Here is a 15,599-nt window from a genome sequence, read left to right as displayed (position 1 = left end):
ACCATCCCTTAAATACCCATGTCTAAACCACTACCATCCCTAAAATTCCAATGTCTGAACCACTACCATCCCTAAAATACCCATGTCTGAACCACTACCATCCCTTAAATACCCATGTCTGAACCACTACCATCCCTTAAATACCCATGTCTGAACCACTACCATCCCTTAAATACCAATGTCTGAACCACTACCATCCCTTAAATACCCATGTCTGAACCACTACCATCCCTAAAATACCTATGTCTGAACCACTACCATCCCTAAAATACCTAAGTCTGAACCACTACCATCCCTAAAATACCTATGTCTGAACCACTACCATCCCTTAAATACCCATGTCTGAACCACTACCATCCCTTAAATACCTAAGTCTGAACCACTACCATCCCTAAAATACCTATGTCTGAACCACTACCATCCCTTAAATACCAAAGTCTGAACCACTGTCATCCCTAAAATACCTATGTCTGAACCACTACCATCCCTTAAATGCCAACCATCAATTCCCCTTACCCAGAATTACATCAATATATTCCTCCGTTAGGCTAAGGGTTCCTAAATTCTGTCTACTATGAACCTAGATATAAAGATAAATATCCGGCACACACACACACACACACACACACACACACACACACACACACACACACACACACACACACACACACACACACACACACACACACACAAATTCCTACAACCAAAATTCAAGTAACACAGAGCTTATAATTTCTTTCCTCTCAAAGTTACACACAAAAAAAAATTACTCTTAAATCATTCTGCTATAACCACCTAATCTACCTTCCCTCTTTCCTCTTCCGGGTTAGGTTGACGACTCTGCTGTGTTGGCGTGCAAGGAGAAGAGCCTCGAGGGGAAGTGGTTTATGAAATACGAAGAGGACGTGACCAGCCCCCGCACCGTCCACTAAGACCCCCCACGCACGCCCTGGATCTCACTCACTAGTTTCCCCTCAATGGTTTTATTATGACACCAAGAAATGTCAAAACTTCAGCAATAAATCCGTTCAGGTTGACTTTATGTTCCTAGTGGTTTATTTATACATATTTTATTTCTTTAATGTCAGAACGAGTTTAACTTTAGCTGAGTAAGTTTACATTATTAACTTTATTGTACACCTGAGCTGTGATTTGCTTTACTTTCTGGACTAGAATCTAATGATGCAGGTTAAGATCGAGAAGAGACTTTGGGGTTACTTTTGTTATTCACCTTCACTTCTCCAGGGGATTCAATTTCTTTACATATCTATATCTACAGCCATATCCACATCTATCTCTATCTATGTCCCTATCTATCTATCTATTTTTATCCACATCCCTATCATCCTAAACCCGATACACTTACTGTACTAACTAAGGTGATTTTTTAGGTCATTATAAAACAAAATAAATGTATGCAAATATGTCTGATTGTTTTATGCTGAGTATGGCGATGTTTGATGGAATTATGCAACACAGAATAGAATAGTAAGGAGTAATATGCAAAATCAATCGCTTTGGAAGAGGTGTTTGGGAGCTTCTTTACCTGACATATGGGCCTTCGACTTTTCAGTGTATGCCTTAATGAAGATGCGATACCTGAAGAAGGGCAGGGAGTGTATAATTTTTTGATGTATAAAGGTGACGGTGACAAAAAGGGGAATCCTCACCCTTCATATATTATTCATTTTGCCCGGTTGGTTGTTTGGGGGGGTGGTGAGAGCAGTGCAATATTCAGAACACCCTACTGAGAAAGAACCAGGAGTCTTTAAATGTATGTGTGTGTGTGTGTGTGTGTGTGTGTGTGTGTGTGTTCTCAAAGCAAGAGGTCAGCCCCTTGCCTGCCCTTCAATCCCTCCACCAAGTTTGGTTATAATTGGATAAAAAATTTTGAGTCACCCTGTTCACACACACACACACACACACACACACACACACACACACACACACACACACACACACACACACGGCCGGCGGTGTCCTTGCGCCTTACGTGAGCAGATAAGCGGTCACCTTATCAACACCTCCGAGATGGGCCAGATACCCCATTTCCCTCATCTGGACTAAATCCCACTCGAGGGAACACATTGAACCCCTTCCATCTGATGACGCATTTTTCTGTTATATTTTTTCAGACGATTTTATTCATCTTCGCAGTGATTATTTATTTATTTATTTATTTATTTATTTTCTGACTGGGGAGGTTCGATAAAGCCTCCATTAACCCCTTCACTCCTGGCGGGCCCAAGAGCTTAAGTAGAGGCAATAAAAAAAAAATCCTTATAATATTTGGCATTGGTTTTTATCATGGTTATCTAATTACCTGTCTACTGTCTAACGCCGCATCCTGTGAGGGGGGGCAGCCACGAGAATAGAACCTCTTGTTATATCTGTCCCTAATCAGTAACAACCCTTTTTCCCACGACACACCTCTCTACGTAATCTCGCAGCTTGTCTATCTCCTTCTCGGCCTCCCTTCCTTCTCCTCCCAAACACCTTAATATCTAGGCCTATCCACTAATCAGAATGTGTGTGTGTGTGTGTGTGTGTGTGTGTGTGTGTGTGTGTGCGCGCGCGCAGCGTCTTATAAGTTAGATAAACATGACCTTGACGTGAGGGTGAGGGAGTGCGGCCAAGAGTGAGTGCAGTGTGTGTTAAGCGAGTCTGAGAGGAGGAGGCATAGTGTGTCTGAACAGTGCAACATGCAAGGTGGGTCCAGTTCAACATGCAGGGTAAGCCTATGTTGCATGTGGTTGATCAGGGGGTCGCATTTATGAAAGATTTTAACCACTTTTACCATTTATAAAGGATCTTAACCAAATTTATGATAAGTTATAGGTGTCTATTCTTGTATGCGTGGAGCGTCCTCGAGTAGGCAAGGATACCATTCTCTCTCTCTCTCTCTCTCTCTCTTCAAGCCAAAATTCCCTCTATCACTGAGCTATATTGCAGGCGTTTGAGTGAAGGGAAAACTATATTCAGAAAACTTTCTATAAAACTTTCGATCACGTTAAGAAAAGAAATATAAAAAAAACAGAAAAAAGTGAAGACCTTGAGAGGAAATTGACACGAAATGATAAGCTTAATTGTGGCTTCCAAATTTGTGTGACTGAAAAATTGTTAGATAATTGTTAGAAACCAAAATTACTGAAGAAAAGTGTGAAGTGATCAGAATGAGCGTGACATTCCCTTCCTTAAGAGTGACGTATAATAAAGTCACTCTTCTTGTCCTGTCACGCATACTAACCTCACTCTATGGTACTCTCCTCGATTATGGAAGCCGCCTTACACCTCTTCCTAAGCGATTTATTTTGCTGATTACGCCCTACCCTCCCCTTCTGTGCCATCTTAAATCATTCCCATATCACCATCCTCGGCATAACATACAAAATGATGTTAACCACCCACACCCCAAAATAAATCGCTAAGGAAGAGGTGCTAGTGAGAATATCGGCAAACTGTGGCTTTTATCGTTCGAAAGAGTAGATTGAATAACTATATCTTTTATTTCTTATCAAATTCTTATCATTTCCTTTATCAAACTACCATTTGTATCTTGATCTCTTTCTTACTCGCCTTTGTCTTCTGTTAGAGAGAGAGAGAGAGAGAGAGAGAGAGAGAGAGAGAGAGAGAGAGAGAGAGAGAGAGTCAGTTTTCTCGTCTCAACACACACACACACACACACACACACACACACTATCACCCTCCCTGACTTAGCACACCTTTCCATACCTGCCTGTTCTCCCTCACCTTGTCTAACATTATACTCTATTCCAAATTAGAGTTAGAGGTAGCGATAATAGAGCTGTAGTATACTCTATTTACTCTAACTTGGCCTGAAACTGCCATCTTTCCATCGTGAATGCTGAGATGTAGCAACAGACTAGCACTAGAATATGTTGCTACGAGTTAACGCTATGGGAAGGATGTAGAACCATACCATTGAATTCTTTGCCACTGAACCACGTGAAATAAGGTGCAAAAGGCTAAATATCTGGGCCAGGTTAAGGTGAATGGAGTATAGTGAAGGAGAATGGATATGTTTGCGAGTGGGGGAGAGTTGTGATGCAGTATGATTCATTTTGAAATCACTAAAAGTATGGAAAAGAATTGTGAGTGATGGTGAGGGAAGGCGAGGTGAGAATGATCGGATAAGAAGTATTAGATTTCAGAGGCTATTCTTAGTGGCACTGTACTTTCCGTATCACCTTTTATTCAGCTATTTGTTCTCTACCTTACACCTGAGTATCCTAACTGTTCTTGATGCAAAGAAAGATATAAAAACGATGTAAGCAGCACAGAGGAGACTTCAGATGTAATATGTAAAATAAATCGCTTAATAGATGGTGTTACGAAATCTATGAGACTTAAAATATGGCCCGTGAAGTGAAGGATAGCCAGGATTCCGTGGGCTTGAATCGTGAGTGAATGAGTGTGTGGCTCATTTAATAAGGAAAGGATGATGGCGATGATGATGTTGATGACGATGATGATTACGATGACGACGATGATGATGGTCAAGAATTATGTAAAAATGAGTCGTACGGCTGAAAGGGTTAAGGAAATCTAACGCTATAAAAATCCAGGTAAACACTAATTATCTTTTTCAGGTGCCGAGGTCAGGTATGAGGCGGGAAAGTGGCAGGTGACGAAGGCCATGAAGGAGGCTTACAACACTCACGGCTACATCATCGTCAGGTGGGGCCTCTCTCTCTCTCTCTCTCTCTACCTGCCTACCTACCTACACAGTACCTCACACACACGTTCTCTCCGCTCTTTCTCTTTTTATCTGTCTATAACTATCCACCTACACCTCACAAACTTTCTCTCAGTCCCTCTCTCTCTGTCTATCTATCTATCTGTCTGTCCTTGCCTCATACACACGTCCTCTCTCTCTCTCTCTCTCTCTCTCTCTCTCTCTCTCTCTCTCTCAAACACACACACACACACACACACACACACACACATAATGATCTTCCAAGTTTGACCCTTACCGACCTCTCCCTTAACGACGTGCTGCCTCCGACTTAGTATTTCTTAGGTAACGAGGGAACTGAGGGAATGGCCCGTATTCTCGTGGGGTAAGGAGGCTCCCTAACACCTCTTCCTTAGCGATTTATTTCTGGATACGGCTGGGTAATATCGTTTTGTATGTTATTAATGCAGAGTATGGTGATATTAGCGTGATTTAATTTCCACGGACATGATAAATAAATTCCAGACGATAAATTCTACGGACTGGATCAATAAATTCCTGAGACGTGATCAATAAATTCCAGACGATAAATTCCCGTGACAAGATCAATAAATTCCAGATAATTCCAGAGACTTGAACAATAAATTCCAGGGACATGATCAATAAATTCCAGACACAACAAATTCCAGGGACATGATCAATAAATTCCAGACAATAAATTCCAGGGACATGATCAATAAATTCCAGAGACAATAAATTCCAGATAATAAATTCCAGGGGCATGATCAATAAATTCCAGACAATAAATTCCAGGAACATGATCAATACATTCCAGAGGCAATAAATTCCAGGGACATGATCAATAAATTCCAGATAATAAATTCCAGGGACATGATCAATAAAATCCAGACAATAAATTCCAGGGACATGATCAATAAATTCCAGAAAATAAATCCCAGGGACATGATCAATAAATTCCAGGAAAATAATAAACTCCCGGGACATAATAATTTCAGACACAACAAATTCCACACAATAAATTCCAGGAACATGACCAACAAATTGCAGAGACAATATATTCCAGGGAAAGGATCAGTAAATTCCAGACACAATAAATTCTAGGGATATAATCAATACCGGTAAATTCCAGCCAATAAATTCCAGGGACATGATCAGCCAAGAGGAGCTACGGAAGGTGCGGGCGGCTCTTGAGGATCCGGAAGGCGTTCAAAAGTACAAGTTCAGCCGCTACGACGGGAACAACCGCTCGAACAAAATGTCTCTGTGGAACCACCCCGGCCACGACATCACCGGGGTGCTGGCCAGGACGCAAAGGATCGCCGGAACCATGGAACAGGTACGCCAATTATTGTTCCTGTACACCTTGATTAATTGTTCCTTTACGCAGTGATCAATTGTTCCTTTACACCTTGATTAATAGTTCCTTTACGCCGTGATCAATTGTTCCTTTACACCTTGATTAATAGTTCCTTTACACCTTGATCAATAGTTCCTTTACACCTTGATCAAAAGTTCCTGTACACCTTGATTAATTGTTCCTTTATACCATGATTAATAGTTCCTTTACACACTAGGCTGTATTTTGAGTGTTGCGGTTCACGTGGTACATAATCAAAAAAATAAATAATAAGAACAGAGACGTACATAAATAGCGGTACCTAGATAGACAGACAGACGACAGATGGACACAGTTCCACAGATAGATAAAAACAGACAGACAGGTACACAGATAGATACAAACTGACGAAGGAATAGATACAAACAGACGAAGAAGTGGCGTGAATATAAGGCTGAAATATTGGGCTTCTCAAGTCTTTCCATCCATACTCAAAATGACACCCGTAAGTTCTCAGTCACTAGGGAATACATCTAATGGAGCTTCCCCCTCCCCTTGGGGTCATCTGCAACCCCCACCTCCCTGGTTCCGAGGGTACTGCAGCTGCAGCCCTCTACTCCCCCGACAAGGATCCAGCTGTCGGGGCGTGCCGTCTCCCGTCAGTCTGCCTCTCAGCCACTCCCTGAGGTGCCCATGGAGGTGGGGGATGTCACACCCTCCTCGCCACCTGCTGTTGCTGCTCCCGACGACCCTGTGACTTCAGTGGCGCCTCCTTCTGTGACCAGTCCTCCACCAGAGAGCCAGGCATCGGCGAGTCTACAGCCTACAAGCTCGGGCCGACAGTTATCTTGGGATGACTTTGCCTCCCTCCCCCAGCTGGGCCTCGAGATCTTAGAGGACCAGCTGCGTCATTATGAGGGCTCGGCACCAGAGGAAGCCGGCGAGCCTGAGTATGCCAGAGGGGACTATCGGCGGGCATTGCTCTCTTTCACCGAGCTGCGCCGGGGGTCCCTCCAGGTTGTAACCGGCCCCGAGGAGTACCGTATCCTCTCTTACACCCTCGGGGTCGTGAAGTCCCATCTATCCACCGGTCCTAACTCTGACTCAGACTCGGACTCCAGCGATTCGACAGCATAACCTTCTGTCAGCCTCCATAGCCTTCGAGCCCTACTGCTCCTGTTTTGTCGTCTCCTTAAATTGGCAGTTCTACTGCTCTAGAGAACTGGCACATAGATATTGTAGGATATATACTGTACAATGTGAAGTGCATGTAAGTGTAGATAATGTATATATATTTTTTGGCTTAGTGCATGTAAGTGTAGATAATGTATATATATTTTTTGGCTTAATGGCCTATCATGTGGCCGATAGCCATAAATACCAACCAAACAAACCCTCCCCTTACCAGGATTTATCTAAGGGTGCTTCTCCCCCTTAAGTGGATATGTCTAATGGTGCTCTCCTCCCTTAGCTAATGGGCGGGGACGAGACATATCACTACCACACCAAGCTGATCATGAAAGAGGCACACACTGGAGGCACCTTCGTCTGGCACCAGGATTATGGGTGAGTGGATGAGTTGTTTTGTGGGGGTCCTTACTGGGGAAGAGAGATAGATTGATAATAGGTAGATAGATGAAGAGAATGTGGATGTATGTATGGAGAGAGAGAGAGAGAGAGAGAGAGAGAGAGAGAGAGAGAGAGAGAGAGAGAGAGAGACGTACACAATGAATGAGTAACAGATAACTTCGAGTAATATTTCCAAAGCAGAGAATAATATAACTTTAGCAAAAATAAAATAATAATATGTTAATACTAAAGGATGGAGATGATTTTGTATGTAACTTTCCTCTCCTATTCAGTCTCGATTCTACATCACAGGACAAATCATCCATATTATTATTTTCCCCCCGCAACTACTGGCACAAGGGCAGGCAGCCTCTATTCTGTGTGACAAGAGGAATAAATCGCTATAGATAATATGTAACGGATGTACGGGCCTTAAAGCAATCTCCCTTTATCATCGTCATCATCATCATCATCATTCTTTCTAGACATGAAAAAAAATATGTGAATCATCATCTTTATTATTATTCCCAAGTATGAAAAAACAATAATAATAATAATTAATAATAATAATAATAATAATAATAATAATAATAATAATAATAACAAAAATCATCATCATCATCATCATCATCATCATCATCACCATCAGCATGACCCTCATCATCATCAGTAACACCATTTTCCCAAGTATGAAAAATAAAATAAATACAGCCATCCATACATAAATACATAAACAAATAAATAAATAAATAAATAAGGGTTTCAACTCCACAACACAGGACAATCGATCCACACAATTCCTCTTCTCCGCAGCTACTGGTACAACAACGGGTGCCTCTTTCCCGATATGGGGTCTGTGTTTATCCCTATTGACGACGCAGACAAGGGCAATGGGTGTCTTCAGGTGTTGGCAGGATCACACAAGATGGGCAGGGTGGATCACGGCCACATCGGAGAGCAATTCGGAGCAGACTTGGAGAGAGTCGAACAGGTGAGAGGAGGAGGATAGGAGGAATACAGGAGGAGAGGAACATAAGTTTGGAAGAATTTGAGAAAGAAAGGAAAGAACTCATGTCGGTTTCAAAAGTCAGTTCGGAGCAGACTTGGAGAGGTATATATACCGTATAGATTTGGTGTAATATAATGCGAGATGAGGATTTAGATAAGGAAGAAATATAGGAGTGGATAAATAATCAAGAAAGGAACATACGAGTATGCAATGTAGGTGATAAAAGATATACGTAAAGAAGCAATGGAGTAAAGAACAGAGAAATACAGGTCAGATAAGGAACAGAGGTAAGGTGAAATATAGGCTTAGGTGAGGAATACAGGAATGGACGGAAAAGGAGAGAAGAAGATAGCTTTAATTTACACAAACTAGACGATCTGTTCAACTGAGGGTGAACCTAACCTAACTTAACCTAAACTAACCCATCCTAACCTAACCTCACCTAACCTAACCTACCGGTACCTTAACCTAACCCAACCCATCCTAACCTAACCTAACCTAACCTCCGTAGAGAAAGACGTGATTAATGTGATTATGTCCACTGGCAGACGAATTGATATCGCTGAGGGAAACTCACAAACGATAAAGTCGAACTGCTCCTCAATTCAGTCTTCATATTTTTTCCTTCCTCGCCAGGCCAAGAAAGTGTGTGATCACGTATACGTCGAGATGAAGGCGGGTGACGTACTGTTTTTCCACTGCAACCTCCTGCACACCTCCGACCAGAACCACTCCGATCGCCGCCGCTGGGTCTTCATCGTGGCCTTCAACAAGCGATCCAACGACCCTTACCTGGAGCACCACCACCCTCGCTACACGCCCATGACCAAGGTACGACTCCCTTAGGTCAAGAGAATTGCAGCCCTATACTCCACTGACCCTGCCATTCTCCTAAGTTCCTCGTTCATAGATAGGCTTTAGGCTTCGACGAATTTGGCAGCGTTGTGTCTGATCATATTCAACTGGAGAGACAGACGAATACGGTATATATAATGGTACTTCCGGTAACTAAGTATATATTTACTATACAAAATCATCTGCATCTAAAAATACTGCTAAAAACTTGAAACCTAATGTAACTACGGAACTGGGGAGGATAGGGGGTGGGTCAGCGGTGAAATCAGTGTCAAATATTCGCCTACTAATTCACCGCGTCTACCTGCACACTTTTGAAAATTTCGACACTAGTTCCTGACGAATCAAATAAAAGAAAATCATCTATGAACAGAAAAAAAAAAAAGCCTCTCTCAACTCTGGAATATTTGCCAGTCGAAGAAAATTAAAAGCAGGAGAGGTGAAAAATTAGACGAACTTCTTTCCTTGACTGTACCACTCTCTACCTCAAGCTCTAACATCATCTAGGATTCATTTTTCAGGCTACACACAAACACACACACACACACACACACACACACACACACACACACACACACACACACACACACACACACACAGTCACCCTCTAGCACCACGACCTAAAAAGTACATCTGTCTCCACTACAACCTTGCACAGCCCACATTCAGAGCATCAGAAACACAGTGCATCAACCCCAGTCTGTGCAGTTGCGTCCTGTTTACGTACTCCTGCTATCTCTATATGACTGAAGTTAGCTTAAAAGAGGGGTCACTCGTGCTAGAGGTCTTAATCGCACTGGTATTCTATTAGGTATGTAAAACGACACTACTAAAGCACTGGGCGCTGAAATTCCCGTACAACTCGGAGAAAAAAGGTAGGTATGGAGTTTCAGGCTTAATTAGATAAAGAATAAAAATTAATGGGCTTGATGGTCGAGGGAAATTATGGGCTTCTTGTTAATAATGCTGCTGATGTCGTAGCCCCAGGTTCATCTGAAATGTGAACCCGGTGAACTGTATGCTTAAGTTCCCCTTCTCTTGCGGTCCAAAATCCTCCTTTTAGGGGATAGGGAAGTAGCTTAGACGTTTGTATAACCTGGCACTTGAGCCACCCAGTTACATCGGTGCCACCACGTGAAGGCGCCCTTGTCCAGCACTTAAATTAAGGGGTAAACTCCTAATTTAACTTAATTTATCGACTCTAAACTTCAGGAAGGACATTAGCACTCTTCTAGATGCTGATACACACACAAAGAAATATTAGAGGAAATCTTTGAAAAATCTGTAAACTGCATTCTTTCCTGGGGTGCAAATCCTCTTTCACCGATATATATATATAATACCTGGTTATCATTTTTCTCCTTCCGGTGCAGGTGGATGACTCGGCCCTGCTGGAGTGTGACGTGGTGAGGGACATGGAGGGGAAGTGGTTTATGGTGTATGAAGATGATGAACACCTGCACCACAACCTACACTAAAGAGATCTGAGGCCTGATGGAGATGCAACACTTGAGGACTTTGCACTATGACGTATACATCCCACTACTTTGACAATATTAAACCCTTCACTCCGATAACGATCATATTAAACCACTCCTGTAGGGCAAACGAGGATGATGATAACGTACCCCACAATCTACACGAAAGAATATTGTCCTTAAGAATTACACCTGAAACACCTGAAGAACTGTTTGAAGTGTAATTTCCCTCTGCTCTGGAAACATTAAGGTATCCACTTCAATAACGTATATAGGGAAGATAAGAACCTGCCCTGAAACTTACATTACAGGGAATTCAAGCATCACAGAGCACAATTCCCCCTATCCTGGCAAGTTTCCCACTATCCTGACCACATTTAAGACATACAGCATTGTCGCTTCCATGGAAATCATAGGTGTTTCACTTCCACCTATACTGTTACCATTACTGTTGTCTGTTCCACCATACTGCCAACTAATACCGTTGTCTGTTCCACCATACTACTAGTCTACTACCATTACTGTTGTCTGTTCCACCATTCTACCACCATTCCTGTGTCTGTTCCTCCATACCATTACTATCAAAACGTACATACTTCTGTCTGTCCCACCACCATCACACGTCCTCCCTTTATGTAATTAAAACCACAAACCATTATGTCTGTTCCACAAACCAATTTTTTCTGTCAATTCCCTTTACTTATATCTGTTCCACCACCACCACGAGCCCGCCACTTCCACATGTTCCTCCTACAATCCACCTCCTCATATCTGTTCCACTAGTTCCACACTCCCTCTCTCACCCTCACAAGCTGTCTACCTGAGTCTGTTCCACCATCACAAGCGTACACCTCATTTCTGTTCCGCACGTAACAAAAGCTTCCACTTAATCTCTGTTCCACTACCACCATTACTCTTCCACTTACGACTGTTCCACACACACACACACACACACACACACACACACACACACACACACACACACACACACACACACACACACACACACACACACAGAAATTCCGTCCACATCTCCACCAGGGTCAAAAACTTTCACCCTGTTTCAATATTAAGATTCCCTCATGTTCTGCACTTGTACCTGCTCTCTCTCTCTCTCTCTCTCTCTCTCTCTCTCTCTCTCTCGTTTTTAATCAACACAAAGCCAAGCATATACACACAAGCGCATAACGACTCTCTCTCTCTCTCTCTCTCTCTCTCTCTCTCTCTCTCTCTCTCTCTCTCTCACCCTTTACGTTTTAATCACCACAAAACGCATAATCATCGACACACACACACACACACACACACACACACACACACACACACACACACACACACACACACACACACACACACTACGGCTACCCTCGCTCGTTTGGGGCCGAAATTAATCGCCGCCGAGCCGTACTTAATCTAATAAAGCCGAATTATTTAACGGAGCCGAAAATACTTACACGCGCCGAACATTAAACTATGATCAGAGAGAGAGAGAGAGAGAGAGAGAGAGAATTTTGATGGAGTTATGGGAGTGAGACAAGGGTGGAATTATTATAAAGTTGAGAGAGAGAGAGAGAGAGAGAGAGAGAGAGAGAGAGAGAGAGAGAGAGAGAGAGAGAGAGAGAGAGAGAGAGAGAGAGAGAGAGAGAGAATTTTGATGGAGTTATGGGAGTGAGACAAGGGTGGAATTATCATATAGTTGAGAGAGAGAGAGAGAGAGAGAGAGAGAGAGAGAGAGAGAGTAGGGAACAAGAAGTAGCACTGCGTACGGTTAAGGACAATTATTTAGTTGGTCGGACAATTCTGAAAATATTACATAGTTTTCTGAAAAGTTTGCTGGGATTCAAAGACCGCCTCACAGTGTTTCAAACGTCAGCGTTCACCCTCTCGCTGTTTATCGTTCAGGTGTGTATTAATGTACAGGACCGTACCTAATGATATCAAGGTGCTTAATTAGCTTCAGGTACGCCCCCTCGACACCATCTGTGGCCCCTCGTGTCAGGAGTGGGAGAGGAAGTGGGGGGATGAGGATGAAGGAGAGAGGGAGAGGGGGGAGTGGGGTGAAGGGAGGGAGAAAGGGCTAAGATGTGGGTGGAGTGGAGAGCGACGACAGGGAGTAGGGAGAGAGAGACTGAGAAGGGAGGAAGAAAGGGAGAAATGTTGGTGGAGTGGAGAGCAAAGGTAGGGAATAAGGAGAAAGGGACTGGGGAGAAAGTGAGGGAGTAGAAAGGGAGAGGGGGAGAAGACGATGGAGCAGAGACCAAAGGTGGAGAATGAGGGAGGGAATAACAACAAGGAAGGGAAAGGAATGGAAGGGTAGGATAATGAGGGAAGGGAGATGGGATGGGGGGCAAGGAGAGATGGGGAGAAACTGGGAAGGATCTACGAAGCAAAGAAAGGATCGAGGAGGGAGATGGAAGGAACAGGAGGGAGAAGGAAGGAAGGAAAGGAGGAGAGAAAGGGAGGGAGAAGGAAGGAAGGGAAGCGAGAAAGGAAGGAGAACTGGAAAGATCTTAGAAGGGAGGAAGGAAGAGGAAGGAGGGAGTGAGAAGGGTGGAAGAGAAGGGCGAAAAAGCAGGCGAACTGTTAAGGAAGGAACGGAGAAAAACAGGAAATGGCCAACAAGTGTGATAAGAAGACTGGACAAGAATTATCTGTCAATAAAACTTTAATTAGTGTACAATCTACCTTTAGCACCGTATGTGGCTTGGACCGACACAGGGCCAGGTGGGGAGGGGAAGGTGGGGAGGGGAGGGGGAGACGGGAAAGGGCAGTGGAAATGGGGATGAAGAAAAAATGAGAAGGGAAAGGGGAAGTTATTTTGTTCAGATTCCCACTTCAAGTTAAAATATAACCAAATATTCCAGGTTTTGCAAATACCGTTAATAATAATAATAATAATAATAAAATAAAAATAATAATAATAATATTAACAATTATTATTATTATAACAACAGCAGCACTACAGAGATAGTGGCCTGTTAGTGAAAATAGTGTGCTAACGCGCCACACTTCAAATCCAAGAGACAGACGGTTTTTCTAACAAGCAGATGGTTGCCAGTATAGTAACGTGAGTCTCCTACAACCTAAACGGTCTGGACTGAGACAGCCCAGCCTCCAGCCCCTTCTAGAGTTTCAGGCGGGACTGCTAGTAACGTATGTCGATCTCACGGTGTTTCATTCAGTAAACCGGGAGGCACTACGGGAACTCCTGTGACAACGTGTGGACCCCCAGGGATTATACTAACCCACAGCTGGCCAGGAGTGTGCTCATAAAGGGAGAGTGTTGTGGGGTGTGGGGAGGGCACAGGCTTCCAATAATTTCTCGAGTAAGCCAGGGATGTGTCCTTCCCCCACACTTTTCAACACGTGCATGAGACTCAATACTAAAATACGGCAAGAAATGGAAGGGCTTAAATAGACTGGGTGATATTAGCAGCAACAGCAGCAGCAATACTAGTCGCGTGGACCCAGTGGACTGCAGGCTAAATTCTGCAGTCCACCATCTTCCTTTCGGGGGATAGGGAGGGAATTCAGGGGCACCTGCACAACCAGGCAGTGGCGTCGCCTGGGTATATCAGTGCCACCACATGAAGGCGTCTCTCTCCAGCATAGAGTCGTAGTGACGGATTTTTGCTCCAGTGCTCCGCGTCCAATGCAACAAAGGTGAGGGGGGAAAATACCAATGAAAATACCGATGAAAATACCAATGAAAAGCTGCCGTGACTAACTCCATCAGAGAACCATCAGAATGAATACGTGAGAACAATATCTATGACAAAAACCATGACAGTGAGAACCAACAATAATAACAACTTTGACAAACAGAACATAAACAATGATAACAAAGACGCCACCACCACCACCACCACCACCACCACCACCACCACAACAACAACAACAACAACAACAACAACAACAACAACAACAGGGAGAAAAACCCAGCTGAAAAACAATGCAGGAAAAAAAAACTGCAAACACTGGCCAAAGTATCATACATTTCCAGCAAACAGGAACAGAGAGAGAGAGAGAGAGAGAGAGAGAGAGAGAGAGAGAGAGAGAGAGAGAGAGAGAGAGAGAGAGGCGCATCAATGACAGCCAGACAGGGAGTGGAAGGAGCCTCATAAGCACGCGATACTCTCATAAACTAGATGGACAGATTTACTAGGAGGGGACCTGGTTATTGCTCCTGATGGCGACTGGACAGAAGGGAGAGACAGGGAGAGAAAGGGAGGAAAGGGGAGAGAAGGGAGAGGAAAGGAAATGGGGGAGAATAAAGTACATGTAGCCAAAGAAGGGAGGGAACTGTAGTATGTGAGAGAGAGAGAGAGAGAGAGAGAGAGAGAGAGAGAGAGAGAGAGAGAGAGAGAGAGAGAGAGAGTGTGTGTGTGTGTGTGTGTGTGTGTGTGTTAAGGAAAGGAAGAGGAGGGTAGGACAGTAGAAAACAGAAGCAAGTTAAAGAAAGCAATCAAGGAAGCAAAGAGGGAAACAGAGAAAGGAAGGGAAATGAAAGAAGTGAAAAATGAACATATTCAGTATAAAAAAAAAAAAAAGGATGAATAAAGGAAGGAAAAGGAATTAAGGAAAAGACAGGAAAAGAGATAAGGAAACAGAATGACAATAAGAAAATTACGAGAG

The 15,599-nt window shown here is 43.3% G+C and overlaps 2 protein-coding genes across 2 annotated transcripts in view; both read left to right on the top strand.

Moving 5' to 3' along the window:
• The window catches only part of LOC145399976 (L-proline trans-4-hydroxylase-like), an 8,836-nt gene extending 7,904 nt beyond the window's left edge, over positions 1-932 (top strand). Inside the window, exon 7 of the mRNA XM_080272474.1 lies at positions 831-932. Coding sequence (XP_080128600.1) covers positions 831-932 — 102 coding nt within the window. The remainder of the gene's footprint in view (positions 1-830) is intronic.
• Positions 933-2,702: 1,770 nt separating this feature from the next.
• Positions 2,703-10,964, top strand: LOC145400289 (L-proline trans-4-hydroxylase-like). Its single transcript, XM_080272848.1, has 7 exons — positions 2,703-2,709; positions 4,611-4,698; positions 5,861-6,053; positions 7,525-7,619; positions 8,436-8,613; positions 9,268-9,462; positions 10,860-10,964. The coding sequence occupies exons 1-7, from the start codon at positions 2,703-2,705 to the stop codon at positions 10,962-10,964; spliced, it is 861 nt and encodes a 286-aa protein (XP_080128974.1).
• The last annotated feature ends 4,635 nt before the right edge of the window (positions 10,965-15,599 follow it).

The sequence above is a fragment of the Coenobita brevimanus genome, chromosome 51, assembly GCF_032717465.1.
Source record: "Coenobita brevimanus isolate Jiangsu-jjx chromosome 51, ASM3271746v2, whole genome shotgun sequence".
NCBI lineage: Eukaryota > Metazoa > Arthropoda > Malacostraca > Decapoda > Coenobitidae > Coenobita > Coenobita brevimanus.
The sequence above is the reverse complement of the archived record's forward strand: the minus strand, read 5'-3'. Positions and strand labels throughout refer to the sequence as shown.

What these genes read in the sequence shown, in the direction of transcription:
- LOC145400289 (XM_080272848.1), top strand. An exon ending in CACGGCTACATCATCGTCAG is followed by an intron (nt 4,699 to 5,860) that starts GTGGGGCCTCTC and finishes AATAAATTCCAG; the next exon opens with GGACATGATCAGCCAAGAGG. An exon ending in TCGCCGGAACCATGGAACAG is followed by an intron (nt 6,054 to 7,524) that starts GTACGCCAATTA and finishes CTCCTCCCTTAG; the next exon opens with CTAATGGGCGGGGACGAGAC.